Here is a 27938-nt window from a genome sequence, read left to right as displayed (position 1 = left end):
TTGAAACAGATGCCAAAGATTTTATACAAGGAATGTCATGGCTGCTTTCTCTTTGTGCATTAACATGGTAGTAAAGCTACATGCATAAACAGCACACAAGGCACAGCCTACAAACCAAGAACACACTGCTCACCCATTAAAAAAATAAAGAATACTTTGAAGCACAGAATTATGCCAGATGTACAGAATGTCTTTTAAGAGAGGATTTCTACCTACTCATGCCCTTACTTGGACAACTGTCAGTTTATGGCAGGCTTTTGCTTACAAAAACATAAGACCATCCGCAGTAAACTTGGCCAGTACCAAAGGTGTCCTGGCTCATCTTCTAAGTCTACTTCCTTGTGTAGACTGGATGTAGCTGTGAAGGGACAATCACTTTGTGAGCATGTTCTTTCAGAGACAAAGTGAGAACCGCTTGTTACAAGGAAAGTCAGTACGCTTGTTCAGAAGATAAAGTTCTTTATAGCAGTTAATTTAATAATACAGTCTTAAAACAGGGTGTTGGGCACTCATCTACACAAGAGCACATTTAATAAGCTGGGAAAAAATACCACAGTTCCAGGACACTGCATTAAACTCCAGCCACCCCAAGAGGAGGCAACTCTCATGTGGTGAAAGAATTCTTGTCTATGTAAGCCAAGAAGGGAGAATTTTAGGCAGTTTAATCCACAATGGTCTCTTACTTCTTTTAAGTGGAACCACAAATCCACAGTACATGACAATATAAGTTAGGTTAAGTGGTGCTTTTCATAATAAAATCAGTGAATTCATTGCAGTGCTTTCATAAAAGGATGAAGTCCACTGAGTGCCAGTTGCTAGGAGCAAAGAAGAAAGGTTCCCATTTTCCAGGTTGATTTGTAAGTTCATATTATTAGAAGAAAGTAAGTCAAATCTGTGCAGTTTCTATGCAACCATATCTGAGAACACAGAGGCTTCAGAGACTACAGGATCACTTAAAAAGTGGGGGAAAAGGAAAGTCATCACAACCCAAACAACTCAAACTTCGTATTTCAGAGTTGCCTACAAAACTTGTTCTTTTGTTCTGCTCTGGACAAAACTTTTAACTGTAATGATCTTGCAGAGAAACTTGAAGAAAACCTGAGTACATGAAAATATTGTCAGGGAGAGCAAGACCCTGCTACCTTTTGATCTGGTATTGAAGTTGAAATGGCAAAATCAGAATGCTTTGCCTCGTGCCATAGGATTTGCTTTACCTTTCAGAGCTCTACCGGTCTCTGCCAGGGAGTCTGTGTTAACTTGATACCTCTTGCACTGCAAGACCATTGCTCATATCACAGTTCAAACAAACTTGCTAATTAAACTAGGTTTAATCTTCCATGGCCAGAAGGGCAGCACCTCCAGATGTAGAGTTGGTTGAATTACCAGGTGTAATTCACATATCAACATTGGAGATTCCTGGCAGCACAGAGTCCAAACCTTCCTCACAGGACATCACGATCAGCAAGACATTCCAAAAGAAGAATTAGAAGGCCATAATTCTGATCCAATACAGTAAGGAACAACACCATCCATCATTTGAACTAGGAATACTCAAAGCTTCATTATTCAACCATATTCTTAATATACTAAATTATACATAGTTGAGATATATATTTTTTTTTTTTTTTTTTTTACTGGAATAAAATACACGGGATTTTGGTTTGCTCATTTACAAGGGAGCTCCCTCCCTTTCCCAGTTAATTTGAAATTAAAACCTAGAGGCTGAATGTAAGCTCATTCCCAGTGTTCCAAGATGGATATAACATGAGAGGAGGCCAGAAACTGGAAACATGCACTCTGGCTGCAACAGGTTAGAAGGTGAAAGGGAGACCAGATATTTTCATTTGTAACCCTGAGAACATAAGGAATTGCGAAGATCTGGAGAGCAGCCTGGGGTTAAAGGTCACCAGGCTTTTTATTGCAGTTAAAGCAAACTCGGACTGGGTGATCCCATCCACGAGAGGGAACCGCTCTGCGGTCGTGTGAGCACTCATCACAGAATCCCTGGCCACAGGCCCGACAGTGGTGTTTGGAAAGTTTGATACTGAATTCCTTCCGGCAATTGTGGCAGTGCAGGATTTCATGATCTGGTACCCAGTACGCAGGTCGGGCAGCATCTTTTACCAGACCTAAGGAGGAAGTGAAGTGGGGGGATGAGAAAGAGGGAGAACAAAATAATCCATGAACGTGAGCATGTCAGGAATGTTCTCCAGTGGAGGCACTCACACATTGCAAGTCATACCACTGCCATTAAGGGAGAGCTGACCTACTGACAGAATCCAAAGCAACGAGTAGCCATTTAGGGCATTCTACCATTCTCCCACATTCTGCCTCTTTTCAAAGGTAAACTCTTTAATAGTGGCATCTTGCCTTACTCAGACTCTTCTAGAGGTTAAGACACTTGCTTTTCCCTACCTTTAGTTTCAGCTGTGGCCAAAAAAACTACCAAGTCACCAAACCAAATAATCAGAAATCCATGTACTGTCTGAACTGAGAAAGGGATTTATTCTGCCTTTCATTGAGTTGGAGAGAAACACCCGCACAGGTGATGGCCAGACATGCTGTAGGCAATGTGCGCAATGAGTAGGAAGTCACGTCCAACAACAGAAAATTCAAATGTGAAATGTTTGCTGACATACCTGAACTGCCACCCAGCACATGAAAGAGCAGCAGAGGTTCCCTGTACTAAGCTCACCCTTAAAGATCACACTACTGAGTACCTCCCCATCATTACCAACCTGGACAGCTTCAAATTCTCAGCCCTCCCCTCAGAAGTACCAAGTGCCAGCAGTATCCATGAATACACTTAAAAGGCACTCAGCATCTCTGGAAGAAAACCAAACCTGATAAAATGCTTTCTTAATTTGGCCAATCTTTATGGAACTCCAAATGGCAGGTCACTGCAGTGAATGCATCAGGAGAGCGTGAATTACTCACAGCTTGGTGCAGTTTTGCATAATAGGGTGAAAAGAGAAAGTGTGATCTGCAAAAACAACATGCTGAAAACCAAGAAGAAACATCAAGCAGAAGAGGTCCAGAGGGCTGTAGAACTCTCAACCAACAGTAGTATCATAGCAGAGGTGCCAGCCTGTGACACAAACTCTTGAAGTTTAGTAACAAGTTTTGCTCTTTGAAAACAAAAATGCGTTTAGACAAAAAAAATCCATCAGAAGAGAACAGAACTCACCTAAGGGAATGTCCATGGCTGTCACCACCGCTCCAAGTGTGTTTTGCACAGCTTCCCCCACCTTCCTGGCAATAAGTGTCCCCCCTTCCTCATCTGAAGGCAGCTCAGCCACATCTGCATGACACAAGAGTGAAGGGGTCAACACCTAAGTCCACCACCATTTCAGCCTGTAACTGAAAGTTTCAGTTAATTTACATTAACAAAACCAGCAGCAAACCCAAAAGGCAGGTTGGAATCTCTCCTCAGCCTTTATGTCCCCCATCCACAATCTCGGATTGCAGGGTGTTCATTTTATCAATAATTGACAAAATATATAGTCTGCTGTAACATAAGCATCCCTTCTCTGATGTTAGCACCAGACCATCAGCAGTTGCTAGGAAAACAAAATAAAGATACAATTAGAAAATAATTTTGTCAGCAGGTCAGGTATCTAGTAGGGTCATCTTTCCAAAAGGTATTGAGCTCTTCAGCTTCCTTACCAAAATTTTATGGAAGCCCAGCATGTCTACACCCATTGGGAATGGTTGTGATCCAGAAATCAGGGACAAAGACTTCAGGCTATTTCCCAGGGATAGTTCTGTCACAATCAACTCAAGATTACCTAACTGGATGCCCCTGTTGTCATAGCAGTTATCACACACGCGCACTGGTGCTGGTCCCCAGCCTCGCTCAGGCACTGGACGGGTCTTGGAAGAACAGCCATCACAGAAGCCCTCTCCACAGGCCCGGCAGTGATGCTTTGTGTCGTTATCTTTGAAAGGTGTGTTGCACTTCTTACAGCTCTAATCAGAACAACACAGAAAGAAGAACTGTTAGTTTGATCTTCCTTAAGTGAAAAATAGAGAGCAGAAGCCCAGCGTGGCAAGTCTCAGACTGAAATTGTGAAAAATGCAGTTACACACAAGACTTGGGTGCTATCAGCCCCACAACTTTACCCCAGGGAAGTGATTCAGAATGGTAGGTGTACAGTGGTTAAGCCAATATATTGCTATGATTCCTTCGTTCACAATCACAAACACAGGCACATCACACAGGACTGAATGATGGACATTTGACCTTTGTGTGGGGTAAGAATTCAGAAGGCAGTTTTCATTGAAGAAGAATCTGTTTCCGGCAAGACACAAGGAATCCTTTCCTAGTTGAACTAACTGTTTGGGCCAGCTTTTTGTATCTGGTATGAAACCAGAGTTTAATCTCTGCACCCATAAAAATAGTACTATCAACTGCAGTAGCCATATTTAAGATGTTGGTTCTTTGCTTTAAAAAACAAGTTCATGCAAGCCAAGATTTTCTCTGATATTGCAGGGAGAGTAGCTCACAAAGAGCAGGGAGAAACAGTCTCTTTATCAGGGCTGGGCCAAGTCTCTGTTCATACTTTCTCTGGCTAAGTCAAGAATGGGAAGAGGAGAAAGCACTTCAGTTTTCTCAAAGTTGTAGGAGTTGGGATTGCTGCAGTAAAAGAAGAAGCATTTGGAATCTGCAAAGTACTGTATTACTTAAAGAGTAAGGAAAAGGGGTTTTCGTTTTGCAAAGCCTTTCTCTGTAGCAGCTGCTATTTACCAGAATCTGAGAGTTGGGTCTCCAGTAAGATGGGGCAATCTGGTCTGTCAACCAGGAGGTCACAGCTTTTGTGGGTCCTAGGCTAAGTTCAGATACTGATTGAGCCATGAAATTCATGCCATCCAACAAACGCTGGGCTGCATTGTTGTTGTCTTTCAGGAATCCATCAGTCTGGAATGAAACAGATATTAATTTGAGAATAAAAAGAGGGAAACCACCTTTTTTTTTTTAAAGATGCAGATGGCTCTGCAACCCATTGCTCCTGTTAAACTGAAGGGCAAGCAGGAGAAAAAGATTCACCAGCCCTGCTTTGAAAGACAGAAGTAGGTTGGCAACTTAGCCATTTCAAGATAGCCAAAAGATGTCTGAAGGCCCTTGCAAAGGCTCTTTCGAACAGCAGGGACCAGCTTAATGAAAGGCAATCTATTTTCTCCATCAAAGTCCAGAACAACCAAATTAGCATGTGCATGGCTGCACACATACACAAGGACTATCCAGCAAGCAGACTTACCCCTGGCCAGACATGCTCAATTTCTGTCCTCACTACAGTGTTCACAGGATCTTGGTTGCCAAACCAGTACTGCCGGCTGCGATACACCACCCCGCAGTTGGGGCACTCGATCACGTACCTGCACAAGAGGAGGACAGGTTACCTCTCTGGCAAGTCCCAAGCACCAGGCAGTGCAGAGACCACAGAGAGCAGAGAGATCTCAGCTGCAGTACTCACCCTGACCAGGCATACTTGGCAAGGCCCAGCCAAGGGGAATCTGTGGAAGCAGAGGTTTTTGGCACCACGCTGACCTCCATCCCTCGTTCATAACAGGCCTACAACATAAAGACTCAATGTAGTGGGTTGAACCCACATTCTTGGGAATCCAAATCTACATCTGGCTGCTGTTTGTCCACGTAAAGCATATAATTAGCATACAGAGGTCCACAGCAAAGGAGCACTCATCAGAACTCATTTAAAAACAAAGCAAAATCAAACCCACTATCAATGATGGACATCAGGGAAGTATTTCTACATCAATAAAGACCATGATGGTAGCCAAAAATCTTCCTGTCTCCTGCAGACATCCTTCAGAAACATTGGCTAATACCAAGCACTGGGCATAAGCAAGTAAGAACAGTAACCATGTCAAATATATAAAAGGTCAGCATTACCCAGGTTAAGAGCATCAAGCTTCACAATTTAGCTAGAAAATGACACATAGCACACAGAGGTGATGAACTTTCCAAGCAAACATACAAGTCAAATAAGGATCAATTTTTCTTGTCAAGGCTATGAGCACCTCTGACATTAAAAAAAAAAAAAAAAAGGATTAAAACAGGCACATGCCTGTCATTTACTGGGTCATCCTTTCCTTTATCATTCTTCAGACCTTGTCCTTGTATCGCTACTCACCTTGCAAGTGTAGACTCTGTTATCATACTGGTGAGAATATCTGCATCGACTTTTGGATTCATGAGGGACTCCTTCCTTTGCATGGTTCATGCTCTTCTTACAGCCACACCTGAGTATTCAAGAGCAAACCATGAGTTGCTGCTGTTAGACACAGGACAGATGTCAGCAAGATTTCATTTTTACTGCTATCTTGTATTTTTATAGATGTTGGCCCTCAAACCATCTTCACAACTGTACATATGGCAATGACATAATTTATTATTGAAAGGCAGGCTCTTCAGAAGGAACTGTAGCAACTGTTTCACATACAAAGCAGCACCACACAACAGTTCACTGCAGAAAATGCTCGGCATCAGAAAAGAAGCATAACCAGCTAAAACATCATGCTGCTATACAGCTCCCAGATTCAGAGCACTGACTGCCATCTACTGCCCTTCCAGGCTCAATCTTTGGGCTCTTTCCAGAGAGCTACCAGCCAAGATCTAATCAAATATGGAACTCCACTTAGACCTACTCACTGAATACAGCCCCACTCCAAGATGTATGCTTTAGGACTGTTTATACTGTTTAGGCAATAAATATGTCAAGAGAAAAACACGGTAGGAAACGTCAGGGGATTTATTTAGACACTCCTTTCTTCCTGCCCTGCTTGCATTTGGGAAAATATATGGGCAGCACAGGTTTGTAGCCATGCACAAAAACAGAGTGGGCAAAAACCATGCATCCAGCTGGGATGTGGCAATAGTGGTTGTCCAATTCACATAAGAGTTGGATTTCAAGCTAATTCTTCCTGGAAGTACTAGCTGAGGATAGCTGATATCAGGTGTCAAGATGTCACAGAAACTTTACGTTCTGTGGCTGCAGGTTGAGGCAGCACTATCCCCTAAAAGGATGGAGAAGCATTTCTCATCTACTTACCCACAGCTGAGGCACACAGAGGAGCATGTGAAATATTCATCTGGAAAGAAAGAGCTGTGAGCCATCTGGTCATCGGGGATCTCCCCACTGAACCGGTCACTTAGAGCCTATGAAACAAAAAAGAATGAACTGGAAAGGAATTAAGGGCAATGAAGATATTTTGCAAGAAAAAGCATGAGTTCCTCTACTGGAGGGAGAGGCAGAGAGAGTACACAGCTAACAAATAGTGTCTTACTAGCCTGGAAACCAAAACAAGGATTGGAAACCAACCAAGAAGGCAATCTTGCACTTGTATGGAAGTGACCTGAACACTTGTAAGATACTCTTTTTCTCTGCTTTCCTGTCCTCCTGTCCCTACTTTGAAGTTTGTAGTAGAAATGGGTGGTAGAAGATTGCACCTGGATCACTGTGGATCCAATCCCTGCTCAAAATAGCAGGGTTCTTGCTAAAAGGGCTTTGCATTCTGAAAACCTCTGAAAAGAAACTCAGAGGATCATTTCTCATAGTTCATGAGAACACATTTTTTTGCCCCTTGGCTCAGAAAGTGCTGCCCTGAGCTTTCCTCCAGCCACTAGAACAACTGCTCTTCTCTGGTGAAATGGCAAAACTGAGACAAAGGGATTTGTACCCTTTCCTAGGAACATCCATTCTCAGATTAAATCAGTCCTTAGCCTTGGCACATTTAACTTTTTACGTTCTTTCAGGTGTTATGCTAAGGGAGAAAAAAAAAAGCACTGGAACAAAGCAAATGATTACAGCTTTTCTTGATGGAGATCTCTGAAGGCATGAGATCTAGCTGAAACTCTTCCTACAGCTGAGGTTAATATAGTGGCTGCCTGCCTTTCTCTTCCTCCCTCTCCCCTCGAAGGGTTGGGGTGGGTGGAGTGGGTGCATCTGTGCTGTTTAACAAGGGTTGACTGCACATACACACAGACATGTGTATACCTCTTTCAACACAGCTTCCCTCAGATAAGTCCTCTAAACATTTTATTTCACATAATTTCAAAGAAATTTGCTTTACATTCTCCTGAAAGCTTGACTGATACTGGCCAATGAATTCAAAAGTTAGAGGAAGTGGAGATCTCTAGCAAGTCTTGTGTCCTCAGCAAGTGAAGCAAAAGAAGTTAGTAGTGAAATTTGTAGTTAGTAGTGATCTGAACACAGCAAACACTCTACTGGACATGAATTTAAGTACACCAGCAGCTATATCTGAAACCAGGTTACTTGATTATTGCAATAAAGTCCTAGAAATTAAACTAAAATTAATGATTCCAACTGGTTTTCCTCTTGCTGCCTGTCTGCTCCCTAATGCAAAGAATTGTGTACAGTACATGTCAACCTGACACTTCCCTCTGTGCTTCAGCTACCACTAATGCAGAGCAGCCAGAATTATCTGTTCCAACAGCTGTGACTAACACCAGAAAAGACTGCTAACACTACCTTCTTCTGCAGATATGCCCCAGCTCTGCCTGCCCCTCCCCAGTGACAGCTGTGCTCTTTGGGCCAAAGAAAATATGTTGTTAATCAGGTAGTGGTATGTGGAAGCTTGTAGGAAGGACTGCAAATTTAAAGACCCAAAAATCCCTCTGACATCCTAGCAAAGTGAACCATCTGAGAAAATCACTCACTCTGAAGTAATACATCATTTGGCTTGATCCCATCCCTAGCTACAGCACAATTCCTTCCTCCTTTTTGCCTCCTAGCCCTTGGGTTACACTGTGCAGTGCTAGGTCTTGCCAGCTATTAACTCCCTTCAAGTCTCTTGCATTTTCTCCTCTTGTGCTGAGGCCATCTTTAGGAATTTTATAAAAAACACCTTCTAAGGTCTCTCTTTGTAAATCACTGTCATTAAGTGCTTGTCACTCACAGCATCAGTTACTTTTTTCTTCCCAGCTCAGTTTTGTGATTTTGCTCAGTTTGGCTCTTTAACTTTTCTTGACCTTCCACGGTCTTTACCAAAGTGTTTGTTTTAAAGTAAAAAAAACCACCCAGCCTCCCCAGCTGTTAAGACAAAATTATCACTTTCATGGAAGACCTGCATACAAGTCTGCATCACTGGCTCAGGTGCTCTGCCGTTATGAGCTGCAGCTGAGTTACTAGCAACAGTGGTACAAATAAAGACTGTGACAAACTCTTCTGCACTTACTTTCAGTGCTTTGTAGATAACTCCGGGCTGTCTAGGTGACCGAGTAGTATTGTTCTCCAGCTGCTGCTCCACAGCTCGCCTAAGCCCAGAGAAATCTGTTGGAGGATTGTATGTCCTTGTTCCCTTGTAGTGAATTGAGCTGAAAGCCTCAGGAAAACAGCTTAGCTTCCGAAACCGATCCTGAATGAGCTTCTCAGGAACCTCCGAAGGATGATCTATATATAAGAGTATCAGCAAGTTCATAAACAACTGATTGTTTAAAACAGGACTTTATTGCATAGTACTTTCATATGCAATATAGTTCTAGTTTTCTTAATTAAGTCTTCTAATACATCTGGAATGCAGTTATCATTATATTTTAAGACAAGGAAAAGAAACAAACTTTCCAAAAGCAGCCTCTCTTTTGTGATAAACACCTTTAAATTCTAAGACCAAGTTTCTCAGGTAAAACCAGGCACATCTAGATTTCGAAACACAGATATCCAGATTAAGGAGCAAATTAGGACATAATACAAGGAAACACAATATCAGCACATTTGTTAGTTCTTCTCACCAGACCATAACTTGGTATAGCTATTCCTAGCACCTGATAACTGGAGGGCATGAACCTTACATGGGCTGCCTGTTCTCCATGCCAGCCCTGTAGCAAGGAAGACCAAGCCTTTATCAACAACTTCTACATGGCAAAGCACTTCAGAACTGGCCACATCAGGTCAGACTCCACAGCGCCAACCACATTCTCCTGCCTGCTTCCAAATACCTGCTGTACATTTCAGAATAAGGCAGGCCCCATCTTCCCTGTCCTAAAACTACATAAACACACTTATCTCAACTATCCATTGAGACAGATGGTTACAGCTTTCTGCATATCCATATGCTAAGAGGTTTCTTTCCTATTCCTATTGTGATGAGAAGTGACCATAAAAATATATTTTTTTTATGACCCTGACTTTGCATACAGGTGCAAAGTGTCCTCATGAGTCACTAAAGGCTGAACTGATGAAACAGTGTATGTCAACAACTTTATGAAAGGCTGAATTGCTAATCAGCAAATTGGCATATAAGAAAAGGAACTGCCTTACAGGTAAGGTAAAGGGTATAAAGAAGTTACTCTGATAATAACCAGAAAGAACGTCAAGTTCTTCTACTGGTTTAAAACCTCACTGTTTAGAGAAGCCAAAATGAGAATGTGGGCCAGCAGGACTGCTGAGGTATTTATTACACAAGAGATGACTCCTAGATGCTCACAAACAGCAGGACTGAGCCTCAGCCACTGCAGGCCAATTCATTACGGCTCTTCCTTATCAAAACACCAGATCAAATCAAGAAAGGTTTCACCACGCCTTTTGAAATACACAAAAAATGAGAAGAAACTGTACAGTCAAAATAAAAACAATTCTCTTCCATAAGACAGTGTATTTCACTCAGATATACAAATAAAATACACCATTTAAATATGAATAATCCAATATCACATAAGCTAAGTTAAAACTACTGTGAAGAACACTGAAAGTGGTGGGAATAATAGTCTGCAAGTCTGCTCCTTTGGTCTTATCAGATACTTGCACAGAGAAACGTAGCATCAAATCAAGTCATCAGCTCCGTGCCACCACAACCTCAGTCCCAACCTCACATAAGCCTCAGAATGATTTTGGTTCACAGAATTTAAAAAAGTAGAGTGACGTTCATCAACGTCATAATTCTTGCTCCTCCTAGCTTCTACACAGAATTTTATCTTGGTTTTTTTTGTAACAGCATTCTACATATCCCTGCCAAAATCCCAGGGTATGTCAGTTGTGTTGGGTTTGCATGGCCAGGTTTTGGCAGTGGGGGAGCTACAGGGGTGATTTCCGTGCGATGTTGCTGGAAGCTTCCCCCATGTCTGGCAGAGCCAATGACAGCCAGCTCCAGGATGGATGTGCCACTGGTCAAGGCTGAGCCCATCAGGAATGATAGTAATGCCTCTGTGATAATATATTTAAGAAGGTAAAAAAAAAAATGATGTTCAGATGTAATTGTTGCCAGAGAAAAGTGGGTGTGAGAATACGTGAGAGGAACACCAAGGTCTGTGGAGAAGGAGGAGGAGGAGGAGTTGTTCCAGGTGCTGGAGCTGAGGTTCCCCGGTAGACCATGGTGAAGTGAAGCAGGCTGTCCCCCTGCAGCCCATGGAGGAGCCCACACCAGAACAGATGGATGTCTGAAACAGGGCTGAGAACCCGTAGGAAGCCTGTGCTAGAGCAGCTTCCTGGTAGGGACCTGCGGACCCACAAAGAGAAGGCTTCCTAGTAGGACTTGTGACCCCATAGGGGACCCATGCTGGAGCAGGCTGTGCCTGAAGGGCTGCACCCCATGGAAGAGTGACCCATGTTGCAGCAGTTTATGGAGAACTGTTGCCCGTGAGATAGATTCATGTTGGAGAAGTCCATGGAGAAGTGTCTCCCATGGGAGGGACCCCATACCAGACCAGGGGAAGGACTCCTCTCCCTGAGCAGCAGCAGGAACAACGTGTGATGAACTACCACAACCCCCATTCCCTGTCTCCCTGTGTGGCTGGTGGGGGAGGAGGTAAAGCTGTGAAGGAGAGAGGGATGAGAAAAAGGTGTTTCTAAGATTTATTTTACTTCTCATTACCCTGCTCTGATTTTATCAGTAAAAAAATTCAATTAATATCCCCAAGTCAAGCCAGTTTTGCTCGTGATGGTATTTGATGAGTGATCTCTCCCAGACCTCATCTCAACTGATGAAACTTTCATTATATTTTCTCTCTCCTGTCCACTTGTGGGGGGGAGTGATAGAGCAGCTTTGGTGGGTGCCTGGCATCCAGCCAGGGTCAACTCACCACATCAGTTTTCACCTTCATCTGCCATATCACCCATACTTGTGAACTTGTATGATAAACCCTCCTCTGTTCTGCCCTCTGTGCTGGCAGAACTCATGACTATTCAGTGCTGATGTTCAGCTGGCTAAGAGGATTATTCTAGCTGATTTGGAATAGTCAGATCACCATAAGGGAATGCTCTTCTAGTTCCACAGCCTGGTTCACAGACTGAAACCAGTGAGAGCAAAACCCAAATCATGTTTTTACATGGTAGTAAAGAATGCTGAATATTCAATGCAACCTGATAATTTACAGACAGTGTTTAGCACATTGTTATTCAGTTTCTTATTGCCTACTCACCAGAGCCCAGTAGCTTGGTGTACACAGTCTCATGAAAGATGATGACACCTGGACCCAAAGTTGACAGAGGAACATCTAGGCCACAGCGGGCTGTGGTAGCTTTCAGCTCCTTGGTGAAGTGTTTTAAATAAGCCTCCGAGGCATCACCGAGGAATTTGAAGAGGTCATTGTGGAGCCTGTCAGCACGAGTACGGTAGATGACAAGGTCAGAGATGGCCAGGACCTTCAGCAGCAGCCGTGTTCTCTGGCTCAGGTTCACAGTGGCCCCCAGGAGACCCTCTGTATCGATTACCACCACTTTGCGGACAGGGTCATAGGCTGCCCAGACTCCAACTGTGCATGACTCCTGGGCAGGAGATGTCTTGAAGACTTCCCGGCCATAGAAGAAAGTGTGGTTAAGGGTGTGAGACTTGCCATCCCCTGTGTTCCCAAAGATGGACACTACCTTTAGATGTTGATCAGGACTGCAGTCCAGTTTCTTAATAAAGTCTTCTTCATTTCTTACCTTCCAAAACAAAAAGAGAAAAATATTGTAACTATGTAATTGGAGTAGACAACACCGAAAACACAGCTGTTTCAGGATTCATAAGATTAGAAATCTTCAGATTTCATCATTAAGTTTCTGAAGCACCAAGAAGTACAAAACAAAATACTAGAATGCAGTTTTGTAAAATGTACATATTGATGGATTTATATTGTTCCATCATGTAGCTGTTTTGGAAGTGATGCCTCACTGTGATTACTTGTCTAGTCAACTCTAATACCTCACCCCATTCTCTGAGGCAGTCCTTTCAGAGAAGGGGGTACAACACTACTTCCAAGTCTGACAGAACAGCTACCTGGAGCACAGCAGACTTTCTCAGTAGCAACAGTCTCCTGGCAAGCATCCAAATTCAAGCATGAAAGAGGGGATTGCTTTTGCCACTTTAACTTGACTCATCCACAGAGGCTGAGCACCTGTTTGGGTAGAAGAATGTCTGCCATGCACTTGGGCTGCATCTATCCACAGCCAGGGGCTCACAGACACAGACTGTCCTATTCCCACTGCTCTCCAGCTGATCAATCTTTCAGCTGGAAAGGGGGAGCAGAGAAGAAGCAGCAAAGTTGTGCACTGAAGTCAGGTGCTTGAAGCAGGTCAAACTGGCTCTCACAGAAGTGCTACAACTACCTCAATGATCCATTTTGTAATTTACTGTATTAAACTTTCATTTTAAAAATAAAACAAAAGAACACACATACAAAACCAAGAAGTAGTGCAGGTAGCTTCTCTTTGGCTTTACAGCTTAAGTGTCAAGCATCATGCTATCTAGGCTAAAGAACAGCACATTTTCTGTTCAGACACTGGAGTAACAGGAGCAGATAAAGTAGCAATGAAATGGGCTAGAGCTCTGTACAAGAGCCTGCCCTGGATTTGTTGCAGAATATGTTCACGGCTTTCACAGGTTTCACGCTTCATGCATTTGTTTCGGCCTTGCTTTTTCATCTTCCAACAGGTTTTATTCATATATTATATGATGGGGAAGAATATGACAGAAGGACTTTTTGAGAAAGATTAAATTCACTTCCTTCATCCCAATTCCCTTTTCAAGGAATCCCCATCAACTGAAAGGAGCAGGGCTTCCAGCCCCTCTCACCTGCCTCTTAACTTCTGGAAGCTCTTAGCTATTCTCCTCCTGCAACTACAGTTGGAAGATCTCACAAGCTATGATCCAGAGAGGCAATGAGGTAATAAATGGTTTCTTTGAACAAGTTTATTTTTAGATCAGCAAATTAGTTTAAGGCTCAGCCAGCCCCATTTGTTTTGGTCAAATCAATCAGCAGCATGTAGACTTTGAAGGAAAATAAAAATCAGCCAGTGTGCCAGATTGTGGTTGGGAACAGCATTCACAAAGAAAACCTGTGGGCTGTGAGCTTGCAGTAGCTTCTCACAGACTCAAACTATTCAAGTCAGCCTCATAGCGTAGAAGAAAACAGGAAACAAGAGACATCAAAATGATCTCAACAGAATCTTTCCTGGTGTCTGTGGGAGAACATCAAGATACACTCAAGTTACAGATACACAAGAAAGGGTCTGCTTTTTTGGTAGCTGTGATTACTAGCTTATCATCAGGAAGGTAGCTTAGATGATAGATGCAGTTTTGCTTAGTGTCTCTCAAGATGTCTCTGTGGATGAAAGGAAGTTACTGGTTCACGGAATAGCTCCTAAAAACATTCACAGATTTGACAATATGAAAATGTTATGTGTACATAAGCAAAAGGGAATATGATAATGTCTTCAAAATATTTTGTTTTTAACTCCCACCTCCCAAACTTCTCACTAAAAAGGTGACAGATCCTTTTTGCCAGAGTCAATGGTTATGTACTCCCTGGGCAACACAAAAAAATATCAGTTTTCAAACAGCTGCTAAAGTATTGGCAGGACAGCTAATGACTAAGGTATTTTAGCCAGCAGTAGTTATTACTTTGGTAGCAGTTTGGGAGAGCTTGTGGAAGGGGCTGAGTCAGTAATGTCAGAAGACACAAACGACACTCCCTTCTAAGTTATCCCCTTCTAGGCTCTTGCAGACAGAACTTTCAGTCCTTTCAGGACAGAACTCAGGAGTGATTCAGACAAGCAAGTTACCCAGGAGCACAAGAACACACCAAAGTCTAGCTAGTCCAATGTTGTCTCACAGGACTTGGTAATGAATGAGGAAGAACTTAAGACATGAAATGAGTACATGTTTCCTAGCACACTTTACCAGTGCTCAGAAGTCAGATGACCGAGAACTTCCTGAGCAGTGGTTGCACCTAGATGCTCATAGCTGGTAGAGAACCAGCAGACCTATCCTCCTTTTTAGAACCTAGTCATAATTTTGGATCCTGAAACAGCCTTACAACAAATTCCATGTAGGGGGAGAAGCGACAAAACCAAAAACAAGCCGAGATGACCAAAAGAAGCCCTTCCCTTTGAAACTGAATATGCCTGTAAGTCATAGGGTGCTCCTTGTTCTTGTGCGCTAGTAGACATTAACCAATGCTGAGTACAGGAATGATACTCTCTAAGAACCATCCGCAACAATCCCCATATCAGTAGTCAAATTTACTTCTCTTGAGCAAGTTCCTTCAAGACATTTGAAGTCAGAGTGGGTGCATTAAATGTCAAAGTACTAACCCCACTTCTTTGTTTTGCTTCTCATCTCTAAAGAAATTGATATGGTTCCACCTTCTGTTGCATGTGCAAAGGACTCATGTTTCCATACCATGTCCACTTCTGCATTGCCCAAGAGTTCCAGATCTCTGACATTCACAGCAGAGGGTAAATACAAAACCTTCCTTATGTTGCACAGCAATGCAAATTAAGAATGAAAACTGTATGTCTAACCCAAGACAAGAGTTGTATCTCTTGAGCGCCTTCTTAACTTTGCCATTTCTAGTATCAGAGACTCATTTACACTTTTGTTATAGCTCTTAGGAGACTCTCTTCTACAAAGAACAGTTTTTACTCCATCATATGTTAGAATCCTGGTTAGCTTTCTTTTAAAGTTTTAACTAGGTTGCTCTTAGCAGCTGTCATCCAGCTCCCCATGCAGTCCCTTCACCCAAGTTCAGCTGAACTGGAGGTGAAGGTCTTCAGTGGGAAAAAACAGAGAACTTGACAGCTAAGTCTTCTATAAGGCAGGCACAAAAACGTATACATACTGCGGTGGAGCACATTTGGAACTGAAGTCTCTTTATCACCTATACTTGGAAATCCATTGTACCTAACATAAGTTTTCTAAATCTGACCCCTAAGTAGAATTGTTTAGAAACAGAACTCCTAAAATGAAACAAGAACTGCTAAACAAGAGAACTCTTCTTAGGAATGGCTAAAATTACATTCCTACCTATGAACCTCTTGGTAACAATGTTATTTAAAAAGTGTTAGAAAGCTACAAAAGTTACAAAAATCTGTAAAATAGAACAGAGTTTCAAATGACCTGTTACTCATATAACTTTAAATCTGCCTCCAGCAAAACAAACACATTAAGAGAATCAGACATTTTTACCAGAGTTTTCTCCTTTTAAGACTCTTTACGAATCCTTTAGGGGTTGCTAATATTCATGGAAGTGGTGCACAAAGCCAGAGCTGTGCCACAACGCACAATAGCTCAAAACAAGAATCAAGAATGCTTGGCATAGTATTCATCAGAGCGTCTTCATTTGCTAGTCTTACACTGTCATTTTGACTTATGTTGGTACTTTTGTTGTTGTGTTTTGAAGTCTTACCCGTTGCTTGACCTGGTTTTAAAGAGTATATTTAATAACAAAAATATATTTTCTGCAATTAAGAAAGAGACCATCATATAAATAATTAAATTTCTGAGTCAAGGGTTATCAGGCATAGGAACAGGCAGCCCAGTGAAGTGATGGAGTTACCATCCCTGAAGGTATTTAAAAGACATGTAGGTGTGGTGCTTAGGGACACAGTTTAGTGGTTGACTTGGCAGTGCTGAGTTAACAGTTGGACTTGATGATCTCAAAGTTCTTTTCCAATTTAAATGAGTCTATGATTAGACAACCAGCACAAGACAGTATCCTCTGACACACAACAACTAAGTCAATAAAAATGATATAAATTTAACACCCTTCTCAACGAATGGAAATGTAAGGTACAAGATTCCTAACAGCACATCCAAATGTATACCAGCATAAAATTACAAACATCTGAGACAAATCAGTACAAGCAGTCAAAGCAATCAAGTGGAAAAAAAAAAATATTTACCTTAAAGCATTTCTTAACACTGGCAATACAAGTAATGCTGCTCACAGTTCAGAAAATATTTTAAAAAGATAATGCTTACAAGAATTCAAACACCTTAAATCAGAAGGAGAAATGACAAAGCAAGCTAAAAGAACATCTGCAGCCTTTTAAGCAGTCCTGAACTTCTAAAACAAAACAGACAATATTAGGTAATTGATCTTAAGGACAGAGTATCACATCAATCCCTAAACCAGGAAACAGAACAGATCTGTCAGATCTGCCCAATGCAGACCAGTTCTTTAAAACACTGCTTCTAAATCTGTGTTTTAACTCTGAAAAACTGAGCTCTTATCCAGAGATAGATTCAGAAAAAAGTGATTGGGTGCATGTCTAAAGCCCCAGCTCCTACCTTTAGGTCATTAAATCACAATTTCAGTGTACATTGAAAATAAGAGAGAAATCTATAAAGCAGATTTCTTCCTTTAACCACAGCCAGTTAAACTAATATGAGAAGAATAAGCTCTACCACAGCACAGTGTCACCACCAAAATTCGCATCTCTGCAGGGCTCCTCACAATCACTCCTGAAAAGGCAATGCATGAATGCAAAGAAGCATAACTGGCTTACCCCCGCAACTCAAGTGCAACAGGCTACTAAAAATGCAACTGGAAATTACCTGCTTTTGCCCCAAAAGAAATTTTTGTTGATATCAACACTTGATAACAAGTGTTTCTTGTTATCAAGTGACAAAAAAGATAGCTCCCTCTGAGGAAGAGAAACTCTGCTGTGAAACACGTGACATCAACAGAGCTGTGAGACAGGCTCTAAACCACAGTAATTCAAACCTTGTTTCCTCTAAGATCTTAGGCTAATACAGGTTGAAAGTGACCTCAGGAGGTCATTACTTCCTCTGACTTTTAGAGTCTTCCAAACAAGAGAGAAGATTTTGATCATAAGCAGGTGCTCAAGAAGAATCAAGGCTGACTTTTAAGTACAAGCATCTCTAGTTTTCTACCTTAGGTTGTCTCCTATACCTTTTCTTCTGCATGACTTTCCATGGAAAATATAATTTATGCCGTTACTCAAGTCTTCCACATATAACTTAAAATTCATAATCTAATTACACCAATTTGATACAGAAATAAGAGCCTCTAAAAGATAAATTTCCTAAAAGTTTGATGAAAATAGACAACAGAGTAGAAAAGAAAGACTCTAATAACCTTACTGAGGAAAGAGCATGTCTCATGTCTACTCCCTGGAGCCTCCAAGACAGCAGTAAGCTGAGCAGTCATACCCATACGTGCTAGCCAGTAAGCATGCTGGCTGGTGCATGACAGCACACATACTGCTTCTTACTCAGAAGACAGAAAATGTGGACAAGCACTGGATAATGAGAAGAAGACATCTCAGAAATTAGACTTCATTAATTCTATTGGTTAAAGAGTTACTTGTTACTACGCAAATGTTTTACAGCAGCCTGAGAAAGTTTCTGCAAAGGGCTGTGTCAACAGATTAGTTTATAAAATTGTGTATGTCACACCAGTAGTTACAATCTGGCACTCAGAAGTAAGTTATTGATCCAGAGAATACTTAAATACATTAATCATTATTGTCCTCAGTGATCTCCTAGCCTTCAGCCAAGCTGACAGTGGACATCAGTATTTTCAGGACTGGAGTTCTACAAAGCCTCAAGACAAAATTGAAGGACCTGACACCAGATGCAGGGAGGGCAAAATAAAGGAGGGGACAGACATGTCTAAGGTTAGATTCTGACATTGCTCCTCAGCTTCAGCTGGTTTTGATCTTATTCCTCCTGGCTCAAGCAAATGAAAGCATTTGTATCAGGGGTGTTTCCTAACCTGAAGGGGTTTTTCCTATTTATTTGTCTCCAGTGCAGTACCACCTATGGGCTCTGTTGAGATCTGTTATTAGCCACAGTACATACCCATGGACAATACTGTCCCTGAACTGAGTATGTTTTTCAGACCAAAATTATCCTGTTCCTTTCTACAGCTCTGGCATAGGAATTCAGGTTCAATATTTCATGGGTTTGTATGGAGCTTAACAGCACGAGTCTCAATAGGACTTACACCATGTCTATCTATTACAGAACTCTTTCAGAGGCAAAGACAGAAGAGTTAAATCCTGCTTAACAACCCTACCCAAAGAGATCCTATTTCAAACGTTTTAAGACAGCGGTGGAAAAAAATTAAGGTGATTGGAAGTAATCCAACTTGACTGGACTCTCCCTAACCCAAGGGGGAACACTGACTGAAATATTGCTATTATCAATAGCAAGTTAACCTTGTAGACAAGTGAGTTAAGTTATATCAAATTTCTGAAAGCAGAAATAAGACTACGAAGTCCACTAAACTGTTAGCTTGCTGAAAAACTATTTTTGCAAGAACTGAAAACTGAAAAGTAGTAAAGACTTTGAAGTAAATGCAGCTGCTGAAAAAAAACACTAACGTAATAGTATCATCTAACTCTAAAAGAGAACAGTAAACAGTGATGCAGAAATCATGATTTTGTATCCTAAATAACTTTCAAGTTCCTGCAGATGTTAATTTGGCCACAGCACTACCAATTAACACCCCAAAGTCACGGCTATAGCAGCAGAGACCACATCCACGTGAAGAGACTTGCCCAGAAGACAGCAAGTCAAGGAGCAAGTTCACGCTGTCTTCCTAAATACTAAGAGTAACTAGATTACCTTTGTGGACACTACCTATACCACTGTCCTTGCTAAGAGGGGCATTTACAAATTTACTTGTACAACAGTTGCATTCTTCCTAGAAAACAATTACTCTGGTTATTTTCCCAATTCCAGGGTGTTTTGACAGGCAGGCCAAAGGACTCAATCTTCTGCCTTTATGTGATCCTACAGCAAAGGTTTAACAGCCCAGATAAAAAAGCCAAAAGCATGTGCTGCAGTGACATCTGCCTCCCAGTGACTGCTGCAGAAAAGAGAAAGTGGAGGCAATGGAAAGGACAAGAAGGACTAGAAGACAGCCAGCTGATTTTTCTTTCTTGAATGTACCCCAAAGCACTCACATCCCATTCCTACTGGCAGCATCCAAGAGACCAAAAAGATTCACTGGAAAAGTGCAAAGAGGGGTACAGCAGGGGAAGCACTAAAACACCCCATCTACCCCCACCCAAGACTATTTAGTTCAGAAACAGAACTAAGTTCAGGAAACTAAGTTCAGTTTCATTCATTTCTTGAATGAAAGTGTGGGTAATTCCAGAGTGGCCTGCTACCAGGCTCTCTCACCTGTGACATGCTCTCTTCTTTCCACACCTGCACTCATGTCAGCATATGGACAAAAGAGACAGGAAGGAAGCAAAATATTTGACTTTAATTAATGCCCAAGAGTACTGCATCATGAAGAAGGTGCAAGACTGGTTCCAGGGAAAAGCACTATTTATAAGTGGCTATGTTAAAAATTAGCTAAGAGTCAGCCTGAGACTGTCAAAGGATCTGTGTGTTTGTTAAATGGATGGCTCTCTCTCCTACCTTCTAAAAATACTCTTCAAAATACTGATATATGTCCAGCAGAAGAAGGAACACTCCTAACCAGCAATTGCTAAGTAGTTTCTCTACTATGTTATTCCAAGGACAGAAAAACAGTGCACTTAAATGTAGGTGAACTGACAACAGACTGGGATGGGAGGAATACTGAAAAATAACAAAGTAATACGAGAAAAATTCCTAGAGTGTAGGACAGTAAACTCCCAAAAATACTTTGGCAAGAAAACCTCTCTAAAGCACAAAGGGGAGGAAAACTCATCTATAGCACATCAACAGTACCAAGGGACAGAAATTACACATCCTGATCCAACAGATCACATTAGCCTAGAAAACTCAGATCCTTCAACATTTTTCTTCCTCCTTTATATCCATGGCAAATATACTAGCTGTGACTCCTTACATTACAGGATATGGACTACATTTCCCAGAAATTTACAGCTGATTGTGCTACCCTAAAGCACAAAAAAACCCCCAAAAAAACCACAAACTACCAAAAGCACATTCCCCCAACAGCAAATCAAGCAAGAGTGTCACAAGAACTAGCACTATTTGCTAGACAAACGCAAGCAATCAGACTTAAGAGATCATGACTTTCTTTCATAAGAGAACATGTTAGCTCCCATTAACTGACAAAGAATACTTGACAAGAACAATCATTCCTAGAGACTCCATTCTGTCATCCCTAGACTTCATCCAGGCTCAAATCAGTAGATAATAAGGAAAAAATCACAGTACTTCCATCGGGTTTACAGCAGGAGTGAGAAAAGCAAAGCAGCTAGCAACCCTGCAGAGTTATCACTATATGTAAGTGTAACTTTTTAACAGGAGGGGATAGAGGAGGACACATAGATTATTATGCTCTTAGCAACAGCTTATTTAATGATTGTACAAAATGGTCTGCATTTAAATAAGGGCTATGGGTCCTTTTGCATTACCTTAACTGATTGCAAAGCAGTACATAGATCCTGTTCATATTTGCTGAGGGGAAGACCTTACTCCTTTAGGCGTCTAGACCTGCTAGAAGGAATAGAAAAAGCCTCAAGGAATGGGGCTATACTTAGAAAGTTGAGATATCTAATGGCACAACAAAAAGACACTGCAAACTGAAGAAAGGGAGCTCTTATGGGTATCTCAGGGGAGACATAGCAATGAATGTATGCTCCTTCTCCTTCATAAAATTACACAGCTGGGGAAATTATTTTTGTGACTAGCTAGAGGGAAATTTTTCTTCCCTTCTAGTCTCCTTAGTAAGTCAGGATACAACGTCAGTACCTTTTATTTTTCTTTGCAACCCACAGATTGGATAATGCCTTGTGACAGAGCTAGTTTCTGGTCAAAGATGAGTGAACTCTAAGGCAGATTATTAATAACCAAGTATGTCCTCTATCTTCTGGAGTCAATGAAAGACTGTTTCTACTTCTATTAAGCATATGTGCCAAGTCCTTAATTAGGGCTTTGGACAAAGTGTTATCATAGGAGCCATTAGTGACACTACAACCAAGTTCTGATCTTGTAAGAACTCCCAACATCTGTTCCCCAAGATAAAAATACCAAGCTGTTGTTATGCATTGTGAAGCGTTCAGCCCCGCCTCAGAAGTAGTAATAAAGCTCATTGTACAACAGATGCATAACTCTGCTTTATGCTAAAGAGCTCTTTTGCAAGCATGCATCATAAAGACAAAGCAAAAATGGAAACTGTTCCAGAAACTGCATAAATATAAGTACAAGATACAAAGACAGATCCAGGTGAGTTGAAAAGTTCATAGGACGGTAAGACAGCCTCAGGATTTGAAACAAGTATCACAACCTGAGTCATGTTTTTATTGTTGTATTTCACTGTGTTTTTCTTAATAGATACACAAATACCAGTTAAAAAAACCCAATTAATTGATTCTGTGACTTCTTATGGGAAGTGCCTCCTGTGTGCAAGGGGCAGCACTAGTGACAACACAATGATGCCTCTTTGAGAATCCAGGAAGTTAGAAGTAAGAAAGGAAAGCTGACATTTCAGCAGAGCAGATCAGGAGATTCAGTTGAGGGACTTACACATATAAAAAGAGAAGGCACACAGTTTGAGTCTAACAAGGCAAAGAGGAGATGTGGAAGATGTAAAGAGTGCAGTGACAAGACCACAGTGATTTACTGAGGAAGTAATCCCCACAATATCATTCTCAGATGAGCAAGGAAGATAGACTATGTAGGAGCCAATTAACAAACAGATGCTGCAGTTATCAAGAACAATTTGATGGAAGCCTCAGCTTTAGATATCCAATAGATAAGGCCAAAAGTTTAATACTGTGTAAAGAGAAACTGCATAACAGAGCTTGAGAAAGAGAGCCTAGAATGGGGTTTAAACTGCAGGTGATGCTAGTTTGTAAAATAGTCAAGGTTTGTTTACTGATAGAAGTCAGTAAGGTCTTATGAGATGCAACAAGTCCTGGAAAAACAAAAAAAAAAATTCATCATGTAGGTCAAGATGCCTGGGGACTAACTCACAAGAGATGCACAGCGTTGCACTGTGTGGTGTGAGACAGCTGGGGCTGGACTCCATGAGGAACAACCTCCCTCTCTGTTCATCCACAGACTTGCAGTGCAAACTTGGATTTACCCTTTAAGGACATTTTTTAACGTGAGATAGCCAATCTCTTTTTGAGGTGCTCAGATATAGTGCTGTTATGATGAGCATCACAGAGAAGCTTGTATTTCACAGATACAAACTTCAGCTACCATCAATTTTCTACAAACAAGCAGTGGTTTAAAATGGGACCTTTTCTGTCTATGTGGATTTGAACAAGCACAAGAAGTCCTCAGCTTTCTGAGCTTATGGTTATGCCTGCAAAGCACAAAAAGCTTTGAGCAGGCCAGCACATCTGTGCAACACGGCACAAAGACAATTATGCAGATCTCAGAATTATCACAGCTGTATCTGTGTAGTGCTGAGCCCAAACTGAGAATTTCCACCTCTCCCCTGAACCAATTTGCTCAGGCACAGCTCCTTAGGGATTAATCCACATTGCTTCTGGATCTAGAACGAGATCAGTCATTTGCTTACATACTATAAATGTTCTTCAGTTTTAGAGCTACCACTTCCAAGAAGCCAACAGGAACAGTGAGATGAAACATAACCACTTGAGGTTAACAACTCCAGGTTCCAAAAGAAACTAAAAACCAAATCTTTTGGCCCTGTGTCCCCATCTCATTGATCCACTTTCAAGTTAGATGTTTGTAAATAAATATACATCAGTGATTGCCTCGATCCATCATCTCCTGTTCAGCAGCATAAGTAGTTCCACCTAACTGCGGGGGGAATGGGGGGGGGGGGGAGGTGTAGCTTTTAACATTTGTAATTTTGTAGCTTTTAACATTGCTATGGCAGAATCTACCATTGATAGGAAATCAGCAGTGTCCTCTTATTTCCCAACTAATGCAACAATTTTCAAGTTCCAAAGGTCATTAAACAGTTAAAGATAGCTGAACTAGATAATTCCGTTAAATTCTTATCCTGTCTGCTCAAGCTTAAAAAGCCACACACCCTCAAACTCTGCACCTCCATATTTCAAGTTTTTGGCATTTTTGGACAAAAAGTTGGTTTAAATAAAGAATATTCTAATGATTACTTCTCAAGCAATGAAAAGCACAAAATAAAAAGCTGATGATCACTTTCCTAAAGCAAAATAGGCTCCTCAGTATTAACAAGAGCAGAAGATGACTACTTAGCTCTGAAGACATCCTCTGTGGCATCTAACAGGCCTTTCGAAATAAAGGTCCTCATGTCCACTAGCAGAATTATCACTATAATAGCAAGCACTCTTTAAATTCCAGCTGCCAGAAAATAATTTAATTGAAATCTCTCAGACTGCTTTGACACTGGCTGTGAGATGTCACATATATATTCAGCTGTGAGAGAGAGAATACCACTCCAGATGGAAGAACTCTGATTCAACATCTTGATAGTGAAATAAGATCATTTTTGGAGAGCTTTTTCAACCCAACCCTGTTCTGACCAATTTGCTATGATCTGATAAAGGACCACTGCTGCCTCAATAAGGAAGTTGGCTTTATGGCCCATGACATTTAAATAGCAAATGCACTTGGCTTGCAGGAGGCAGCCAAAGGTCTACCTCAATAAGGCTTACAGATTCATGAGTATAAATATAACTTAAACCAGTACAACCACACACAGACACAGTTCGTGAGCAGCTTTCCAGGACAGCCCTATTCCAAGGCATTTCAGAGCCTGCTCTAGTAGGTAAAGGATTATTGAAAAGTCTGTATCTTAAAGTAATAGCTGCATCTGTCACACACTACAAGGAAATGAGTGTGTGCTTAGAGCTTGAAGGCATACAACCTTAGGACTGCTACAACACCTGAAACTCAAGCACTCAGTTTACAGTCACTGCTGTCCTGCATAGTGTGCTCTCTATGTCAGTGCACCATAAGGACTGTCATCCTTTCCTCCCTTTCTCCTTCAAAAGCCATGAGACTTTAGCAATCAGTACACCTGAATTGACAAAAATATGACCCAAGCATTTTGAGACTATCCTATATTACAGTTTAATTACTGTGTACATACACATATACGTATGTACACACACTTCTATAGTATAGAATAGATATGAGATACTTAAGTCACATTTTCTTGTGATGCATGACAGGCACGTTGACTGTTACTATCATGGATACAAATAACTATCAAAAATAAAAATATCACCACAATTATTTTTAATGATGGTAGCATGAGTATGATAAATTAGAGCAACCAGATACTGAGTCTCAAGGTGACTACAAATTTTCTTTCAGTCTCCCGAACAAGGTTTAACAGCAAGGATGCAAACTAGAAGTCAAAAAACAAAGTTCAATTTTTAGTTGTGTAATTAATATGCTATGTGGCTTTCACACATTTTGCCTTGTACAGTGCTTACCAAATGTAAGGGCCAACAGAAGAGTTCTATAACTGCATATCTTGAATGCTAGACTTTCTAAAATAGGGCCTCCTGAGAGGCTATTCTTGTCAACTAGTTCCTGTCATTTTTATAAGCAGGCCTACCCCAGTGGCAATTCCCCCTCTTTCACCAAAAGGCTAACATCTAAAAATATTTGTGACAAGCAATATAGCTTAACCATGGTGTCTGCAGGACTTGGATGGAACACTTTGGACACTTATTTCTATTTTGTCCTACTCCTAAAAACCAGATGGATTTACTCATGCTAAATGGTAGCAATGGGCTGTAGTCTTGCATTAGCACTATTTGGTACAGTCAAATACCCTCTCCTAGTCATACAGCAGGAAACTGTCTGCCAGCACTCCCATTTGCAGGATACCTACTGCAATACAATGTATTCAATTTTGTTCAGGAACCTTGCTGGCTCACAACAAACCACAACAGTTCTTACCTGAATCTCCTCAGTTTCATCGACCAAGAGGAAACTCACAACCTTCTCTGTCATCTTCCTTCTCTTGGTCTCCTCATCCATCCCCTCCTCCTCTTCCTGTTCTTGGGCTTTGCCGGCATGGTACACAGTGACAGGGTGCTTCCTTCTGTTCCCCCCAGCATGTGTTCTCTTCTGACACTCCACACAGAGGTTGATTTTGCACACCTGGCACCTCACTGCTGCTATCTGCCTTGAGCCCGTCATACTGGCATGCATTATGTTCCCATTGGCACCTTTGCAGGAGTCACAGTACGGGACGTGGCCGGGTCTTATACGGGTCCGTTCATGATTCCGCAACCTTTCTGGCTGATGCAGCTCTTCTTCACAACGCTGGCACTGTAGGCTTCTGCACTCATCACACTCAAAGATTGCTTCATCTGTCCCACTGCAAACGTAGCTTTCCTGGCACAGGAGTGTTGTGTTCTGTCCTTTCTCCACAGTTTGCGTATGGGCACTCATCTTCAGATTTCTTTAAAGCAATGTTTTTCCTTCCTGTTTCTGTTTCAAACAATGAAGTGTATAGAAGTCAGTTGTAAATTTAGTATTTTCACAACAGAAAGAAACACAAGAGGAATGCTGTCTGTACTTGATTTAAAATAATTAATATATGTTTCTGTAAGATTCATACACTGACCTGCCTCACAAGAAGAGTGCTGTTAAGTGCTAATGAAGTTTTCTTTCTCCAAAATAAACTTAGACAACATGGCTGGTTTCATGTACTATTATACCCAAATGCTGGTATACATTCTTTCTCTCTTTAGCTGTTTAATGTACTTTCAGTGATGAGAAAAAAAACCCAGCCTGCTGTACTTCAGCAGATACAGCAAGTATTTCCCTGAAGATGAGAACGGAGACAGCTGGTGACACAGAGACAAAAAAGGCATCAGAAACGCACAAGTGCATATACATGTACACACACACACACAAAAGGACCGTGTCAAGACTAGAAAATTCTCTGCTTTCACTCCACAGCTAAGCTCCTCCTTCAGAGAGTTCACAATATTTATTTGCTGGGAATTTCCTGATGTGCTTCGCCAGATAAACAAAAATCCGCTCTCTTTGTACGCTCCTTCTAATAACACTGGAAGACGATCGCTACCGCGGTCAGGCTGACAGACGACGGGTTTTTTCCCTCTCCCTCTGCACCCCAAGTTGCCAGAGCAGAGCCCCAAGACCAGCGCCCGCTGAGGGCAGCCTGCGCACCCCGCCGCCGCCTTTGTTTCGACCGCTGCCTCCGGGCCGCCTCCCCTGCTCCCAGCCAGCGCTGAGACCCTCTCGCTCCAGGATGACCCTCGGCACCCCCTCTCCCCGCCAGTCCCGCGGCCCCGGGCGGGCGCTGCCCCGCAGCAGCCGCACTTGTGGCTCGGCCGCCCGCGGGGGCTGCAGGCGGACCCCGCGACCCGCCCGCGGTTACGTAACGGCGGTGCCGGCCGGCGCCTCCCCCCGCGCCCGCACCTACCTGGGGCTGTGCCCGCCGCTGCGCCGGCCGGGAAGGGGGAAGCCCCCGGGTTCCTCCCGCCGAGCGGCGGCAGCGGGCGGGAGCCGCGGCGGGGTCGGGAACAAAGGCGGCGCGGCACGGGGCGCCGCTAGCCAGGCTATTGTTTACAAACCGGCGGCCACCTTTCTTCCCCTTCCTCCCGCCGGCAGCCGGTGACTAAGGACTCGGGACCCGGCCGCGGCTTCCTCCTCCCCCCGGTCCCCTCCGCGCCTGGGGGGGGTGTCCCGGTTCTCCTCCCCCAGGGGCCGACCATGCAGTCGGGGCGCCCGGGGGAACTGAGTAAGGCAGGGCCGGCCAGGACCCGCGCCCCCTCCGCCCGCTCCCCTCGTTGTCAGCCGGGATCAGCTGATCGCGGGGA

General features: G+C 42.3%; 1 protein-coding gene across 5 annotated transcripts; it reads right to left on the bottom strand.

The window, feature by feature from the left end:
• ZFYVE1 (zinc finger FYVE-type containing 1) lies at nt 1-27938 on the bottom strand. 5 transcript variants are annotated; one of them, XR_006019498.1, is made up of 14 exons: nt 27542-27938; nt 26717-26939; nt 26044-26580; nt 12395-12899; nt 9217-9431; nt 7071-7177; nt 6153-6261; nt 5475-5572; nt 5259-5376; nt 4748-4918; nt 3667-3969; nt 3383-3560; nt 3188-3301; nt 1897-2129 (listed from the first exon to the last, which is right to left on the bottom strand). XR_006019498.1 is itself a non-coding variant. In XM_042048436.1 (13 exons), exons 3-13 carry the CDS (start codon nt 26539-26541, stop codon nt 1897-1899), a joined length of 2349 nt encoding a protein of 782 aa, XP_041904370.1. In that variant the 5' UTR covers nt 26542-26580; nt 26717-26939; nt 27542-27937; the 3' UTR covers nt 1-1896. The 5 variants fall into 5 exon arrangements, 3 of the variants coding, with proteins under 3 accessions (XP_041904370.1, XP_041904371.1, XP_041904372.1); XM_042048436.1 differs by lacking the exon at nt 3383-3560 and having other exon boundaries at nt 1-2129; nt 3789-3969; nt 27542-27937; XM_042048437.1 differs by lacking the exon at nt 3383-3560 and having other exon boundaries at nt 1-2129; nt 3789-3969; nt 26717-26917; nt 27542-27937.

The sequence above is a fragment of the Corvus kubaryi genome, unplaced genomic scaffold (genome assembly GCF_017639235.1).
Source record: "Corvus kubaryi isolate FWS band 111438036 unplaced genomic scaffold, C.kubaryi_AGA036_p1.0 66, whole genome shotgun sequence".
Lineage (NCBI taxonomy): Eukaryota > Metazoa > Chordata > Aves > Passeriformes > Corvidae > Corvus > Corvus kubaryi.
This window is presented reverse-complemented; position numbering and strand designations above follow the sequence as displayed.

Bases quoted from the DNA above. Each gene is read 5' to 3' on its own strand.
- ZFYVE1 (XM_042048436.1), bottom strand. From the start codon at position 26,541: ATGAGTGCCCATACGCAAACTGTGGAGAAAGGACAGAACACAACACTC. The intron at 4,919-5,258 runs GTAAGTCTGCTT...GTTTCATTCCAG, and splicing joins TTGAGCATGTCTGGCCAGGG to ACTGATGGATTCCTGAAAGA. The intron at 3,302-3,788 runs GTAATCTTGAGT...TGTGTCATGCAG, and splicing joins CAACAGGGGCATCCAGTTAG to ATGTGGCTGAGCTGCCTTCA.